The sequence below is a fragment of the Chelmon rostratus genome, chromosome 23 (assembly GCF_017976325.1).
Source record: "Chelmon rostratus isolate fCheRos1 chromosome 23, fCheRos1.pri, whole genome shotgun sequence".
Taxonomy (NCBI): Eukaryota; Metazoa; Chordata; class Actinopteri; order Chaetodontiformes; family Chaetodontidae; genus Chelmon; species Chelmon rostratus.
In genome coordinates, this window is record NC_055680.1 from 13853619 (window position 1) to 13870906 (window position 17288).

Genomic DNA, 17288 nt, shown 5'->3' on the forward strand with positions numbered 1-17288 from the left:
TACACATACGTCACACTAACCTCTGTGATAGGTGGAACTGCTTCTTTTAGATGAGCCGTCTGATGTCAGATAGTAGTGATGATATATATATATACGTATATATATATATATATATATATATATATATACAATTTGTATTTCTGAATTGCCTCGTGAGCCTGATCAAATGGTCTTGCATGTACCCCTGATTTAGATGCTAAATACTGTGGTCCTTAGTCACAATAATAGTAAATAAAGCCTGTGTGGACAAAATACTGTAGTGACATTTAGCCACTTTTTCTTGTTACAGTATGTCGTAGCATACCTCATGACATCAACTGAAAATACACTTTTTGTTTGAGGTGAATTGGTGAGGGGTTTACAATAATATTCAATCAGGAGGTGTCTATTATAATAACAAATAGAGCATATAAGCCTGGAAAGGGTGTAGAGAGGCCTGGCTTATATAATAGCTATACCATCAATCTTAGCTTAACACTCCCATGCATTAGCTTAGCAACAGCTGTCACCCATTGGTTACTATAAATATCACAAAACGATCAACACGACGAAATGCCAAACCACAACAGCTAAGTGCAGATAGTAGCGGAAGGAAACATTTGTCACAAAACTGGTGTTCACATACCTTTAAATTCCCCTTGTGATAATTGAAATGAAGTGAAGTGATGAAGTGACACTTTGGAAAGTTTTCAATTTTTTGTAATTCACACGTGCACATGTTGAAGCTCACTGGAATCCACATGGGACTTGTTGTCAGTACTCACGGATCCGTGGACACTCAGTCTACATGTGTGCAGCAGGCAGCACCTGGACCGCATGTAGGTAACACACTATCCAGAAATCCACAAAGTCTGAGAAAATTCTTATATCTTTAACAACAAATGTCTATGAGGTCAGGTTACAGAGAGTCATTTTTTCTTTCCTAAGATGCGTTGCCTTACATTGTTTGTCATGTCTTTGGGTCAAAGACATCATTATTTTCATAAGAATAATAAATTAGTAAAAAAGGTTTAAATAAGTTCATAGATGGAAATAAATAAGTTAAAAATGTATGATAAAAATGGTTAAAAGTTAAGGTTAAAAGTTGCGAAGTGAGACATCTTTTCCCTAAAAGATTGTTTTGGTCACAGCAGAGTGAGTGCTCCTCCCACTATAGACAAGCTATGTGTACAAAGCACTTATAGAGGTCACAGTATTTCTGAAAAGATGTTGATATAAGTTAGTTAAATCAATAATGTTTCTACTAGCAGTTATATGTATATTAGCTAACTGTTCGTGTCCCATGCACTTTAGTATAGTAATTGCAGTTTTTGTATGTTGCAGTTACCACATTCAAACATGTTGCAAGAGCTCCATAAAGCAAGAAAAGAAAGCCTTGTGTGCAGAGTTTCTTGTTTGGTTCACTGGCTGTCTCGCAGCATACAGAGGCACATGTTGTGAGGACAGCACATTGTTAACAAAGTGAAAAGAGCTAGAATCATGTTTTGAGTGGAGTATCCCTTTTACGAGAAAAAAAAAATTCCATGGTTACCTGTAATGCACAACCCATGACTGATTGAGTCACTAGCAGTGACTAAATGACTGTCCCCCATTTGCTACTGTTCTTTTTTCAGGTAAAAAGTCTTGCTTGAGTTTCCATGAGTTAAAATTCCCACTGATGACGTGTTTAGAAGGTACTTTTGTTTTTTACCCGTAATGCAAGAAATCATTTATAGGAAGAAACTCTACTAGGTGGAGTGGAAACCTGCTGCATTTCCAGCACAAACCACAGGAAACCCCACACAGGGGGAGAGAAATACATTGAAAAAATATGCAAAGTTTCTCCAATCGTGATACAAGGGGTTGAAATAGCAACAGAGAGACTGCGGTGAAGTCTGGGATCTGTAATGACCTGTAATGACCACCAAGCATCTGAGAGGTAACACGTGGGAGCATTTTGGTTTCAATACAACAGACAGAATGGTTATGGGTGAAGGTGGGGCCATATGCCAACTTTGTGAGATGCAGCTACCTCACGGTGACATGACGGCAACAAACAAACTGGTTTACCTGATACCTTTTCTCTTAATTGAGCCAAATAGGGAACTGTGAAAAAACAGTAAACTGCAACTATAGCTTTACAGCCGAGTTTGGGAGCACGTGGGTTGTATTCAAATGACTTTAAACAAATTATGTTTGAGTTCTGTTTTATTGGAACCTAATTTCTTTTTCTTTCAAAGCCACAGCTGCACTGTGCGTGGTTTCCTGGCCTTTGAAAAACATTTGACATCTGCTACAGATGCTCGATTAATGTGTCGGTGCACACATCCAAAGCTTCCTGTTTGACAGTTTCAGACCCGTCGACACTACGCACAAAGAATCGTGTGGATTCAAAATGCTTCTCCTTCTGAGTTGTTGGATTATTGCAGGTAAGATGAATAAAAACTGTCTTTGAAACTGTAACTATTTAAATTTAGTTTGAAGAAGGCAAATCTGACTTAACATCAGCGTCTGTCCAGCAAAACATAAAAAAAATAGCGAGAGGAATTTATTTTACATCCAGTCAAAAGACTTTTTTAGTCACATTAATGCTGTATGTACATTTTTTAAGGTAATGCTGTAATGTATTTCAATGCTTTTCTTCATGGCAGATTTCCTATCAGGGATCACAGCAGTGAGCCATTCAATGAGGCACTACCGGATGAAAAACAGCTCATTATGTCTACAAGTTGTAAAATCGCCACCATATAAATATGTTCAGTGGAGTTTTAATGAGAAAGTAATTGTTATTGAGAAAAACGTCACACCCATGTTCAAAGACAAAGTGGTTTATAGTCCAGAGAACCACTCCCTGTGTATCAGAAAACTGAATGAGCTGGATGCTGGCATCTATAAGGTGTCAATCGCTGATTCTGAGTTTGATTTATCAACGGAGACCCACAGACTGATTATTCAAGGTAAGTTCTTAATAGTTCTTTGTCTTTAGTCTGTCATTATTCACTATGGGAGTCCTAACAATGCAAATTATCTTACAGTATTTATCTTAAGACTGTCTTTAAGATTTTGTCAAACCTTTCATGACGTGAACGTCACATGTATTTAACCTCACCCACGCCTTGTATGCTTCTACACTTTTTTCATTGTGACTTCAAAAAAAGGTCTGCACAGGCATCACTATTCATTTTCTTGTCCGTATTTCATACAATATATGAAAAGTTCAGCATTTCAGTTTTAAGGGTTTTAAATCTTTTAAATGTCTAATAAGGTTTGGTGTCATCAGAGCAATCTAGGTAAATTCTAGGAATGTTGGAGGTACTTATAAAGCAAACAAACAAATATGCAATGCAGTTATACATTCATATATAGTGGAGACATGCACTCTTCATGTTGTCTATGGACTATGTTCACTTGTATTGGACAGCAGGCTTCATCTGAGGCCTGTTGACGCTGATGTTCTTCTATTCATTTATCTGCTTTGGTGTTGCAGAAAGCATTCCGACACCTGTCATCAGGATGTCAGTAATGTACTCCAACCGATCTGCCAAATTCTGCAACATCACGGTCAACTGCTCCATCCAGGACGAGTGGCTGTGGTCCATCTGTGATGAAGACAGCTGCAGAACATCTCAGAGATCATTCAGCAAGGTCAACATCACCATCGCCACCGTCAACACGTCTGTTGTCTGCAGCGGCAACAACCACGTCAGCAAGAGCAGTGTTTCTGAAAGCTTAGAGGCGACGTGTAAGCATGCTGTCATGTTTTAAAGCAGTGTGTGTTTGTTGATATAACACACACTCAAGTAACACGTTCAGTTCTTTCTTTCTCGGTCACTTTTGGACACTTAATCATTTTAATTATTCTGTTTTTCTGTGTCTTTGCAGGTTTTAATAAATCTAATACTGAGCAAGAAGCACAATCACAACTAGGCACTGCAATAATAATATTAATAGTTGGTGTAGGGTGTGTATCCCTCTCTGTATTAATTGCCTATATGGCTAAGTCCCACCGTGCAAGAGAATGTAGTTGCTATCAGGTAAGCTGAATTTACAAAGCAATATTTTAAATGATCTTTGTGATAAGACGTTGAGTCTCTCTATCTTGAGTCAAACATTTCCTGATTTCAGCTAAAACAATTTTTCAAGAAGTGAAATTTCCTGTGAGTTTCCTGTCAGTGCTAGGAGGTGTCTTATCATAGAATGTGACATTTTGTTTATAAGACTGAAAACATATTTTACTGCATTATTTTCTAGGTGCAGACATTACCGAATCAGTCAATAGAAAGCCAACCACAACCTCGGTCAAGAGTCTCTGTCTCTTCTGCCAGTGAGGGTGAGGCCTCTTATGAAAATGTGGATGTCACACAGCCCAGCCAGACCAGCAACCCAAGACAGGAGTTGGGGTCCTTGCAAAGTCAGAATGCAGATACTGTCTACAGCTTTTTGCAGCCACCAAATGCATCTGCTGCCAAGAGTGACAACAGTAACCATGCAAAAGGGCAACTGAATGCGCAAGAGGCATCGGCTTCACACTCTGTCACCCTGGATGTGGCAGAGCAGCCTCCGCCAGTTGACACGGTGTACTGTGTAGTGCGAAAGCCACTAAATATGAAGTCACAGCACCACCTGTAGGTAAAACAAGATTTTCAGTAGCCAAAGAGGTGAATGTGGAAAGTGAAAGAAGGCTGTTGGAGAGCAGTCTCTGAACGCCACAATGATGATATGGACATTCATGCAATGTTTACACATATTTATGCAATTATTTTGTACAGTGTTTTGGGACTGTGGTTTGTGTTTTCTTTCAGAGGAGATGCTGTGTATATTTTTATTAAAAAAAGCCAACTGCAAAAACAGGAACTGATTCGTATCTATTGTATGTGCTGTATTGAATTACCACTGTAGAATCATGCAGTGTAACGTCCAGTTTTGTGGGTGGCAACTGCAGCTACAGACCGTCAGCAAAACAGTGAGAGGTTCTGCTTTATCACAATGTTTCAGACATGCACAACTTAACGGGCAGTATTGATACCAGCAGCTTGCATTAAAGGAACAGTGTGCAGGATTTAGTGACATCAGTGGGACAAGGCCTGCTGTAGTTATCTATATACACATATATATATATATATATTGCTATATGTCTGTATATTTAACCCATTCCTATATTTACCACTTCAAATCATGTGTAATATCCCTACTTACACTGAATTCCTTCATTTCAGCTGATTAGAGCTCTAAACAAGCCACTGAAACGGCATATCACCTTTTTCAGAATATCACTGGCTTTTCAAAGTGCCAATCATCTGCCACCTCGGTTGCGATTGGCTCCATCGTCAGACACTTATGTTCAACTCATAACTCTACTAGTTGCTAGGCCTCGTATGGAAGACGATGATTGGTCAAGTGAGGGGAAAACGGAGACGTTTCCGAAAGGAAAAACACAGAAGACAAGTGAAGAAGAAAACATCTTTCTGTGGATTATTATCATGTTTGGGACCAAATATTTTTACTGCGGTGGATCGTGTGGACCTTTGCTGATGTTACCAGATGTTTGTTGGAGTGTTATTGATCTGTGGATCACTGAGAGGCGTAATCGGTCAATTTTTTTTTAAATTCAAGATCTTTTTTATTGAAGTTTTGTCAATATAATAAATGTGCAGCACTACATAGGTGTTACAAAGACAGAGAATGAATCAAGGTGTACACCAATCATGGCATGCACAAATAACATATATAAGGAAAAAAAAAGACAAATAAAATAAAATAACAATAAATAAATCCCTCCCCCGACACTGCCAGTTTACTAGTCGCTGTATCAGATCACTGTAGTACCATATGTAAACAGAGAGTAAAAAGTGTATTCAAGGGCCAAGTCATTACAGGTTCTGGAATGCTTCTAGAAAGGGACCCCATGTCTCCTGGAACTTCTTATTCAATTGTTGAAGTGAGTATCTAATTTTCTCCAATTTAAGGCAGGACATGATGTCCTCCAACCATTGTTCATGAGTGGGAGGGGAGGTATCCTTCCATCTGAGCAGAATTGCTCGTCATGCCAAAAGGGAGGCGAAGGATAAAATGCGTTGCGTAGTCGTAGTTAATTTTTTCACCCCTCCCCCTCCCATGACCCCAAACAGAGCGGTCAGTGGGTTTGGTTCCAAATTAATGTTTGTAATATTTCACTTTTAAAATTGGTTGTTGCCTCCTGTTTTGATGTATCTTGAAATGGTTTGCATTAATCGATTCACGAAAATCTTTGCTTTCTAACGGTGTATAATATGATTATAATCGTGAACGATCCGTTTGTGTAGATGGGAAGAACAATAAACAATAAAAACTACTCCTATGAATGGGAAGTTGGAATGGTGAGGTGCAAGTAAACCTTTTATTACGTAGCACCTTTTTAAATATGGGCCAGAAAGTGCTTTACATCATCAACACAGAAATTTAAAAGAAAGAAAACACAAGTGCAAAGCGCCAGTAAACATCGAAACAGTTCCCCAGTGGTTTTCAAGGGAGACCTATCGTCTGATAGGAGCGTAGCAGATTTGTCATCTTGGCGTCTTTCAAGTTTAATGGACTGAAACTGCATGACAGGTTAGTAGAAATATGTCCAGAGCTGCAGAGACTAACATGTCCTGAATGGACAAAGAGATAGGAGATGTCTCACACTCAGACACACACAAACAAAGAGCATATTTAGTGCATGAGCTGCATTTATTTTTTGATCTATCAGTGTGAAGTTATGAAGTTTATAGACAAAACACACATTCTCATCAGAATATGGATTCATGAACAGTTGGTGTACGCTGTGAATTAAGCCTCGATATGGCAATAATTACTTACTGTTGCCATTTTTTTATTTAAGATTTTTAGGGCCCAGAAACAAACCTGTGCAAAAGAGACAAACTAATATGTAGATTACATAATGTATAGCTCATATGTTATTTTAGATTAGAATAAGGTGTATTTCTAAAGAAAATGATGACATTTCAGTTTCCTTCCTGATATGGTGTGATCACCCTGTAGATTACTGCAGCTTAACGAACAGTCAGTAATTCTTGATGCTACCGTAACGGCTGCTGCACAAAATGGTAGAAGCCAGGGGTTTGAAATCTCTAAAATAAATCGATTTCCTTTTAGAATTAATAAAGCGCTTACCTCCAGCACAGTTTTAGAGGAGGCAGATGCAACCACAGGTGTCATACTCACTCAGTCATCTACGGGCTTTCTCACCCAACTGTGAAAATATGTTGCAGAGCATCAGAGCGTGTACAATTCACATACCCAGCAACACACACACACACGACGTACCGGCAGTCCAACAGTAAGTCAAGAAGTTAGAAAAGGCAACTGATTCGATTAAACATTTGTAAAACGCTGTCAGGACTGACAGGTGAATCTGAAGTCTACGGAGGAAAAAGAGGCGCTGCTGACACTTGGAAAAGATCGTTTCACTAGTTGGTTGAAAGGTGAGTTTATGGTCAACTGTTGTCCCGAGGTATCTGTTTGACTGGACCCTTTCTATTGGCTGGCTGTTGACCGACAGAGTGGAGGTGCTGGAGGGGCCTTTACGGAAGTCAACTGCTTCGTCTTGGAGGAATCCAGGCAGTTTCGGCTACACCAAGCTGCAAAAATGTCCATCTCAGACTGTAACTGTCCCTCTGAGTTGGTGGTGTCCATGATCACAGTGTCATCAGAGTACTTGATGTATGTTATACCTGGGTTAGTGCTTCTACAGTCATTTGGCTGAGAGAAGAAGGTGTTGGTTGACATCCATTTCTAGCGGCTTTCGTCCCATCAGGTGAGGTTGCACTGTGCTAAAGCCGTTAGATGGGTATAGGTGCCAAGCATCAGCGATATGCAAGCTGAAAGGGCTCAGTATGCATGATGACTTCCTCCTGAAGCTGTCAAAGAATAAGCTTTTTTAAGCCTTTCATGGCCAGAGATGGTATCAAATCACCCCAGCACAGCATGGTGAAATACTGGTTTGGTCACAACTTCACCCGCAGGAAGTGACTGAGCGTGAAGAGAGCCTTTCCTGCTCTTCCAGCAAGCCTCAGCTCTCTTCTGTAGTAGCAGAAGTGACTCAATGGCTTTTGTCATAGATAACAACTATCTGTGTTTGTGACAGTTTAAAAAAGAGAATTGTATCGAGGGAGACCACAACCAGTTTCCAAATCTGAAACACCACGAGAAAATACAAAGACAGAACAGTAACTGGGGAAAAAGCCTCTTAAAACTAAACTAAAAAGAAATACATTGACATAACATATTATTTGTATGTATATTGAAACACTGTACTAACAGTGTGTTTCTGATATGGTTTTTCCATGAAAAAAGTTCTATTATCTTGTTTAAGTCTTTAACATTTCATCTGCTTCTTCCATCTATGATTATGCAAACATGTGTCATGTTTGATTGCTTCACAGGAGGTGGCTCCCACTTGTTCCCAGTGTTTAGCACCACTATTAAATGGAGATTTGGCAGAGACAGACAAGCCACAACACGGTCCACAGTCTCTCTCAGAGCTTTTGACTTTCGGCAGGCAGGTTCGGTCCAGAGATGAAAGCTGGAGACTTTTGCGTGGATGCGAAGAACAGTCAGGCTATGAGCGAGCGTGAGGGAGCAGCTTAAATACTGGGCTGATTGAGAATGAGGGTCAGGTGAGTGGACAGGTGGGCGTGGCCAGTCAGGAGAGTGCGAGTGGAAAAGTACTGGCTGAAATGGCGGCAGGTAAGAGGCCGAAAGCACCGTGACAACCGCGCTTGTGTAAATTGAAAGCGGACTGGGATTATCTTCCAAACTATTTGTGATGTCGCACATCATGGTCGCAGACCCGGATTTTCAACAAGAAAAATGTTATTTACTCTTATTTCATTATTTTCTTTTTAAAACATTTGCATAACATTCTAAAACCCTGTTTTCTTTGTGTTATTATGGGGAAGGAAGGAAGGAAATGATTTCAGTGTAAGCATTTCTGAATGCACTGAAAATACACGCAACACACACCATCGCAATACAGGCACTTGCATGCAAGAACAATGCGCACGTACTGCATGCACAAATATTGTTAACTTGTGTGATATGATTAAATTCAGTGTTTTTATGGTTCGTGGATGTGCAGTAGTAACTTATTGATTAAGCTATTTTTAACATTAATAGGGAGCAGGCATAAACCTTCGCTAATACATATTTTCTGCGGTTTGCAGGAAGTGTAGACTGTGGTCAAACTCACAGCGGCTGCTCAGCTCTGTGTGAAGGGGAAGAAAGAACGGACAGGATATACTCAGGAGGAGAAGTTTAAATAACAGTCGTGCTCTGGCGTTTACATGAAATGTAACTCTGGTGAGTCATTTTTAAAAGGAAGGAGAACATTTTGCCAGTAGCGGAGCAGCAGGAGGGCAACGTCGGTGCTGGATGTGCAGATGGGACACACTCTCACTCCGCTCTTTGTTCTGGGGTTAATCTGTGAGTACATCCTTGACTTCCTCATTCTGTGACTTTCAGACTCATGTTTTTTATCGACATGTTAGTTTTGTTGGAATGAACTTGGTTGGTGATTTGGCTTGGCCCAGGATGGAGGACTGTAAATACAAGTTTTGACACATACAGTATTGTGCTACACGTGTAAAGTATATGTGACCTTGTTTCCATTACCAGTTTACAAAATATCATCATTCAAGTGTGTGATACTGTTGATTGATTGTAGCAGTAATGAAACTCCAGCTGGATTTTAAATGTCTCTATTTATTGTCTGATGAAGTTTTAATCTTTATTTTAGTGCTGAATACACTCCTCTGTGGACATGCTGAAGGTATTTAAAAAAATGTACTCCTTATTTGTCTCCTATTCGTCACCTGCTGTATTCATACTCTTTTTGCATTTGTGTTTTGTGTGTATTATGGACTAGATGAGGTTTTTATATGCATATTTATTTAAAGAGACATGTTGCCCTGCTGATGCTGATGCCAAGCCGTGTATTCACTGAATATCCTTTACACTCATTCATCTAATCATCTTGACAGGGCAGAATTATGATGACAAGAGTGCCGACGATGGTCCTGATTATGCTGACATGGAGAAAAGACCAACAGGTGATACAGTTAGTAATAACAGTCTGACCCTCCAACTCTATTTCTCAATTTAAAACTCTATTACTCTGAATTCCTTGTGTGTGTGTAATGAAGTCTCTCTTAAAGGGCCAATGCGTAGGATTTAGTTGCATGTAACGGTGCAACACTCTATAACCCGGAGTAGTCGTAAAAGTGTGGAACGGGGCGTCTCTGAAAACCTGGACCTCCGTTTCCAAACTGAACGGCAGGTCGGCCCACAGCTTGCTAAATTCCCATTCGGTGCACAGAATGTTAATGAACTGAGAAAATGTGCACATCTGAGCTCGTTGCCAACCCCTGGCAAGGAGCCAAGAAGTCAGTATTTTGTAGTCCACCTGCTCTATACGGCTTCTTTTCATTGGCCAGCTGTTGTATTGAGTTCAGAACTATGTTTGCTTGCTGGGATCCTGAAGAGGACTTCTTGTTGGGATGAGGACTCATTCATTGGTAGTTGAACTGCGAGTTTTGAACTGAGACCACCTCTTTGGTGGAGATCTTTTCTAGTTCCCTGTCGATTATTATTGTTATTATGATAGATTTTCCATGATTTTTACGAGTCTGTTCAAACTGATATAAATTCTTAAAGGTCCATCCCCTACAGAAAAATTCTGGCCCGCGGTTTAGGACCCCTGCCACACCTTATGAACAAGTTACAATTTGTTATGAAGTGTAAAGTTTTCTATTTTGAAATCCATTTTCTATCGATCAGTCATTTTAAGTGACGCTGCTGGAGATCATTCACAGCGGTCTTGTCACCAGATGACTGTGGTTTTAATGTGGTTCCTGCGTGCTGTCGCCGCTGAGTTCGCACATTAAAGTTACACTCGCGAATTTGCTGTCAGCTCCTGGGACGCAGTTTCTACAACTGATGTAAATGTAGTTGTAGGAATATGTCTGAGTCAGAGATAAAGCCCCTCTGGAGCCAGAGTTTTGTTTGTCCATCCTGGGCTACTGTAGAAACATGGCGGTGCAACATTTTGGACTCTCATTCTAAGTTAAAACACAACAATCTTATTTTTAATCAGAAAGTATGTGCTATGAAGCTCAGCACACAACACAAACACAATCAGGCCGACAAAACAGAACCACAGACTCCCGCACGCTTTCCTCTGCAGTCAGAGATCATGAGTGATGTCACTCTGAAGTGTGACCTGATTGGTCCACATCAGTCAGCCAGCCTATTTAAGATGCTCTCTCGTTTTGTCTTGTAAAATAATAATAATTAAATAAAATAATAATAATTAAATAATATAATTAAATATCTGGGACTACAAGTGAAGAGGATGGTGTGCAGGAGTCTTTTGTCGGGGTACAGAATGAAAAAATGATGATGTGAGCGACGTTATGTTTTGTTGGAGATTTAATGTTTTGTTTTTGTATCCTCACTGGGAATTCCTGGACATGAACGACTGGGAACAAAGCTGTCGCGACTCTGCAATCAAACTGGCCTGACATATACGAAGGAGAGAGGATCGCTCTCCGATGTGAGATCAAGGATGGAGGAGACGCTGAGTGGGAGTACAGATGGCTAACAAGCAGCTCACAAACATCTTCATATAACCCTCATATACCTGAACTTAGTATTAGTTTTGCATATGTATCCCACAGTGGATACTACAGGTGTATGGGCACAATGAAAAGTGGTCAACAGTACAGAACAGAATGGAGTGATTACATCAAACTGACAGTATCAGGCAGTAAGTCACAGCACGTTTCCTTCAGAGAGAATATATACAGTTCACTTAAAGGCTGTTTTAGTTCAAACATGTTCTTCATTCTTCCTGATCGTGCAGGATACATTTGATCTATGATCACTGCACATTTTCATTCTGAAACATCATTTCCCAACAGAACCCAGATCTGTCCTCACTGCGTCTCCATCATGGCTGAGTCCCGGAGGTGCTGTTACTCTGAACTGTGAGGCTGAACGTCCGTCTGCAGGGTGGAGGTTCTCCTGGTATAAGGCTGTTCCCAAACTGTCGGACACCTCCTACAGCTATGAGCCGCTGCCTGGCAGCAGCAACGGGACTGAACAGGATTCCTTCGTTGTTCACGGACAGACGGGCACAGCAGGATATGCATGCAGAGCTGGAAGAGGAGACCCGGTGTATTACACTTATTACAGTGAACCTATGTTTGTCTTCTCTGGAGGTCAGTTTGTTTCCCTCCTCCTGTAATCATTTAGTTTTCCAGGTTGAAATCATTGTTTCGCCGAAACACTGCACCTCACTGTGATGTTAATAATAAAGGAATGTTTGAACTGTGGTATTTTTAATGTGAAGATCGCTGTGCTCTGTTTGACACATTATGACATGCTGTTTTTCAGATCCCCATCCGTCATCGTCCCTCACAGTGAGTCCTGACGGAGTGCAACACTTCACCTCCGGCTCCGTCTCACTGAACTGTGAAGGAAACTCCTCACGGTGGAGAGTGAGGAGGGTTCCTCAGAACACGGCCTCGTCATACTTGTCCTCCTGTCCCCACTGGGGGACGATGACCGGATCCACATGCAGCCTGGACCGTAACTGGCATGCTGGGGCAGCGTACTGGTGTGAGTCTGGATCAGGAGAGTTCAGCAATGCAGTCAACATCACTATACAGAGTATGGTTTCATTGCATTTTTTCTTTTAGAAATCATGTTAAAGATCCCTGAATGTGTTTCAGCATATGTTGCTGTAGATGTTTCCATCTGCATTGCTCAAAAGAGTTTAGTAATTGTAGGTGACTAATATTAACCAAACATTTTTTACCCCGTAGATATAAGTAATTCAAGTAGGTACATGTTATTATCATAAATCAATCTTAGTCTTAATCATGAGAAAATACCATCAGTATTTAGCAGCAACTTTGTGCACAAAACAAGTTACACCAAAACTTTTGTCTGTTTAAAAAATACAAATCACCTCACTTTCAAAGTATTTTTGTTCATTTCTGTTTCTATTTAGCAAAGTAAAACAACATTAGCCTGACTTTGTGTCTGACTGTATTGTATGTTTTTATGTTCCGTAGTTCTTTCAGACACTTACAGTAAACAGCCAGAGGATGGCGCTCTTACCCTTGTAGATAACTTCATGCCAAGATCCCGAGTGACCATGTGAAGATGTTCCCTATTGACACCTGTTGTTGTTTTTTTTTTTGGTCACTCCATGAAGTTACTTTTACAGTAAGACACATTTGATGTATGCAGTTTGATCTCTGACTGAAACCTCATGTGCTTTGATTGTTTTACAGACGAGAATATTATCCTGTTGAGCCCCGCCCGTCCTGTGACTGAGGGCGATGCTGTCAGCCTTAGCTGCAAGTTGAGAAGGGGAGAATTTGGGTCCGTCGTGCTTTTCTATCGTAATGGCGAACTCATTCAAAATGATACCACAAGGGAGCTAAAAATCCCTGCAGTGTCGAAGTCCGACGAGGGCATGTACAAGTGTCAGCACTCACGAGACGTGTCGCCACAGAGTTGGATGTCTGTAAAGGGTGTGTAGGATTAAAAAAAATGTCTTTTATGTAAATTGTGTTTCTGTTTTAACTGAATTCAAAATAGCATCAGTTTTAAATTAGTAAAAGTGCGTGTTCATGCTTTCATATATGTGTTGTGTGACATGACCCTCATCGTTATTAAAGGACCAGTGTGTTGGAATTAAGGCATCTGTTGGCATAAAATGGAATATAATATTCATACGTATGTGTTCATGCACAATCACCTGGAAAATCAGAGTTGTTGTGTTTTTCGAGGGTGGCTGCAGTCTGCAACCTCACCACTAGATGCCACTAAAGCCTGCACACAGTCCATTAAAGCAATTTTTTAAAAGGGCTGTACAAGTTTGTAAGCTTGTATTTTTAATTATTTATTATATCAGTTTCCAGGCCTGAAAGCGCTTCATTTCCTGTACTGTTGATTGTTGGGTTGGTTTGTGCCATCCTACTGATGATTCTTCTGCTCCTTTTGTATCAGTACAGAGTTGCCAAAGGTGAGACCTTCTTCAGTTATTAGATGTTTAATTCTTTGATCATCCAAATACACATAGAATAGCAGTATAACAGCTCACAATACAGCCATGTAACAACAAATGTCTTTTTCACAGATCCGTGTTTTATCAGGTCGGTGCAACACGCTCTTCTCTCATTTTGAACATAACAACAAGTCATTCTTTGTTCCTTATTAAATGTATTTGCTGCATGTTGTAGGCCAATCCAGCCTGAGAGCACCAATCAGGGCTCTGACACGAATCATGTGGTCAACCAGAGTGAAGCTCAGTGTGAAAAATACTCCGCTCTTCTCCACGGTAAGAGGATCAGAGGATGCTTTCTTCGCATTGAACGATCAAAAAGGTTGCTCTGACTGTGGCTTGATTTTCACTGCTCTACAGGTGACACTCATCTCTACGACTCAGTCGAACGCTCTGAAGACACTGATAATGGTACAGTTTACATCTTTCCTTTAACCACTGCAAAAAATATCTCATTAAAGTTAAGTGGAAACATTTTACATACAATTTTTTGAAGTGATTTTCACTTGCATTTCTCAAACTTAGTCAATTAATCTTGAACACACAGTATCTAATTTATGCTGCTAGGCGTCTCTCTATCAAAACAACAATAGCAAAAATAAAAAAAGGCGTAGTTTTAGGACATTGTGAAGTCGTGTGGGATGACGGTCGCTGTCGTCTTCATTGTTAAACAACAACCACTGCTGATGAAAATCTATCTGATGTGACTCATCTGATCCACCATTTTGGTCCAGACTGAAATATCTCATCAACGAATCGATCGCCATGAAATTCGTGGGACATTCATGTTCCCAAGATGATGTCTACGAGTGACTTGAGGTTGACCTTGATGTCTACCAGTGACTTGAGGTTGACCTTTTTGATACTTGACAGTTTGCCATGATTGTTTGTACAGATGTTCTTGGTCGCCAGAGGATGGAACTCCATGACTATGGTGACCTTCTGACTTTTACACTAGCACCACCGTTTTCACTTATAAAGTGGAATATCCCAAAAATTACCTGATGGATTGGCACACAATTTGGTCCAGACATTCATGATCCCCAGAGGATAAATCTCAATGACTTTAATGGATCTGTTCCTTTGCATCCAGCACCACCATCAGTTCAAAAATTTCAATTTGTTTAGTGCTTTGGTTTATGACCAAACACTTTGCACTTAGCACTGACAAATGAATCTTACGCATGCTAGCATTTAGCTAGAGGCACCTACAGCCTTACAGGTCCAATAACCAATATGACCAATAAAGATGGAGTTAGAAACGCAACCACTGCATGATTTAAGGGGACTGATTTCTAAAAAATCCTGTAACTAAAACCACGTACATTTCAGATGCAGATGGACCAAAGGATGTCACATATTCTTTGATTGAACTTAAAAACATTAGAGAGAAGGGTGAGTACTCCCAATATATACAATAAATAGAAAATAGAAAGTAATTAGAAAATTGTTTTGGACTGCATTGCCAAAACAAAGGATTAATGTATATTTTTTCTTCTTCTTCATGGATACTGCTGATTATCTCAGCAGGGAACAAGCGTGAATCAGAGGAGGACCAAGTTTACCCTGATGGGAATCTGTACGCCCAAATCAACCACCACAATAAAGGTAAAGGCAGAAAGAAAGGTAAGTAAAGTCTGAGTTCGCCTGCAGCTGTCATCGCGTTGATCTTGGACATTGTGCTCTAAACATCTCTCCATTAACAGGGCAATCACCTCCTGGAGCAACTGATGAAACTGTTTATTCTGAAGTTAAACCAGGAACAGCTCTTGGTAATAGCGCTGCCACATGATGTGCAAAATGACTTATTGTGCAGATAATTAAGTGGTTAAAAGCTGGAATAACGTGTCAGAAAGCATCCTTACATCTTGAATAACATTGTATTGCTGTTTTGTTGTGGTTTTCTGAGCTGTGCCTGCAAAGGAACATGGCTGACAGAGTCAAAAAATGATTGTGTGCACACTTGCTGTTTGAATTTCAGATATGCTCAGTATTTTGCACAGCAATTTGTTAGCAGATTATATGAAAAAATTAAATTGTATGGATTTAATTAGCCTCTTCTAGCACGAAGACTAGTGAGGCGTTTGTTTTTCTTTTTCGCTGTTATTTGGTCATTTATTCTTAAGGTGTTTGGAGGAATATTTGAAAGTGAGCTGTTCCAACAGTTTGATACAGTGTCTTTGAGCTGAGGTACCCAGCTGTCAAAATCAGCATCTTTTGCTGTGTTCCATCACCAACAATTACTTCAATATAAGTAATGACCTGCTATCGAACAACATGATTCACCTGAAAGTATTTGCTATTTTTTGTATTTTCAAAGCCTTCCTGATCATTTTATGCATCAATAAACTTTATATTTCCCAGCAATCAGCTGTCAGTTGTGTTTTTTATTGCGTTTTTGACTGGACAGTCAAAGTGACACAGAGCATGTTTCCATTTTCATGTCCCTTGAAGTTTGTTTCATTTTTACACACTTTGTGGGGGCAGGGTCTGAGGGTTCGGGGCTTTGGCTGTCTTCACACTCACTTCCTTTCATGAGACTCCAGCACAGCCACCTGTGGGCGAACTCATATTAACCTTGAAACAAGTAGTTACCATGAAGCGAGGTTATTTCTCGGGGAGACTTGATACTTTCCCCTGCAGCACTGCAGTTCCAGCTCATGGGTCACTAAGGGAGTGTGACCCCTGTGGTTGCATCTGTCCCTTTTAAAACCAGACAGGTGGGAATTGTATTAATTCTTGAAGGAGATATATTTTGACCATTTTCTGCAGCGGCCTTTACAGACGCATGAAGAATTCCTGCACCTTTGTGAGGCAGCAGTCATCTACAGGATCATCACATCACATTCACCTCTATGAAGCTTCACAAATCATGTGACCATCATCTTTGGAAAATGTGCATGTTGTATTACACAGACTGGAAATTCTGCTCAGAAATGTTCAAAATCAACTGATTTTTACCTTGTTTTTCTTTCATTTGTATTCTGCTCATGCAACTAAAGATACATAAACATGATGCACATCACAATATGGGCGCTGTGGAGCAGTGCACAAGTAAATGCAACACGGTAATGAGGTGATATGTTCGGCTCACGTCTCACATACAGGAAAAAAAAAAAAAGTTGTGGTTCAAATCCGGGCAAGTTTTGTGTAAAAGGGAAGGAAGCACAGTCCGCAGGCGGAGCTCAGAAAAAGA

The 17288-nt window shown here is 40.2% G+C and overlaps 2 protein-coding genes across 7 annotated transcripts; both read left to right on the top strand.

Annotated features, from left to right (window-relative positions):
* The first annotated feature begins 1970 nt into the window (after positions 1 to 1970).
* On the top strand, positions 1971 to 4847 carry si:ch1073-220m6.1. The gene is made up of 5 exons (XM_041965431.1): positions 1971 to 2408; positions 2631 to 2936; positions 3467 to 3721; positions 3862 to 4013; positions 4231 to 4847. Exons 1-5 carry the CDS (start codon positions 2375 to 2377, stop codon positions 4606 to 4608), a joined length of 1125 nt encoding a protein of 374 aa, XP_041821365.1. The 5' UTR covers positions 1971 to 2374; the 3' UTR covers positions 4609 to 4847.
* Positions 4848 to 8893: 4046 nt separating this feature from the next.
* LOC121626836 (sialoadhesin-like) lies at positions 8894 to 16451 on the top strand. 6 transcript variants are annotated; one of them, XM_041965529.1, is made up of 15 exons: positions 8896 to 8940; positions 9183 to 9441; positions 9755 to 9787; positions 9999 to 10067; positions 11507 to 11782; positions 11937 to 12236; positions 12412 to 12687; positions 13317 to 13559; positions 13943 to 14053; positions 14168 to 14183; positions 14271 to 14368; positions 14453 to 14503; positions 15425 to 15487; positions 15620 to 15718; positions 15799 to 16451. In XM_041965529.1, the coding sequence occupies exons 2-15, from the start codon at positions 9399 to 9401 to the stop codon at positions 15882 to 15884; spliced, it is 1764 nt and encodes a 587-aa protein (XP_041821463.1). In that variant the 5' UTR covers positions 8896 to 8940; positions 9183 to 9398; the 3' UTR covers positions 15885 to 16451. The 6 variants fall into 6 exon arrangements, with proteins under 6 accessions (XP_041821467.1, XP_041821463.1, XP_041821465.1 ...); XM_041965533.1 differs by having other exon boundaries at positions 8894 to 9441; positions 12412 to 12636; XM_041965531.1 differs by having other exon boundaries at positions 8896 to 9441; positions 15620 to 15700.
* The last annotated feature ends 837 nt before the right edge of the window (positions 16452 to 17288 follow it).

Excerpts from the sequence above, each read along its gene's own strand:
- LOC121626836 (XM_041965529.1), top strand. The coding sequence starts at position 9,399 with ATGGGACACACTCTCACTCCGCTCTTTGTTCTGGGGTTAATCT. Across the intron at positions 12,688-13,316 it reads AGTCAACATCACTATACAGA|ACGAGAATATTATCCTGTTG; the intron begins GTATGGTTTCAT and ends ATTGTTTTACAG. Across the intron at positions 15,488-15,619 it reads TAAAAACATTAGAGAGAAGG|CAGGGAACAAGCGTGAATCA; the intron begins GTGAGTACTCCC and ends TGATTATCTCAG.
- si:ch1073-220m6.1 (XM_041965431.1), top strand. The coding sequence starts at position 2,375 with ATGCTTCTCCTTCTGAGTTGTTGGATTATTGCAG. Across the intron at positions 3,722-3,861 it reads TGAAAGCTTAGAGGCGACGT|GTTTTAATAAATCTAATACT; the intron begins GTAAGCATGCTG and ends GTGTCTTTGCAG. Across the intron at positions 4,014-4,230 it reads GAGAATGTAGTTGCTATCAG|GTGCAGACATTACCGAATCA; the intron begins GTAAGCTGAATT and ends ATTATTTTCTAG.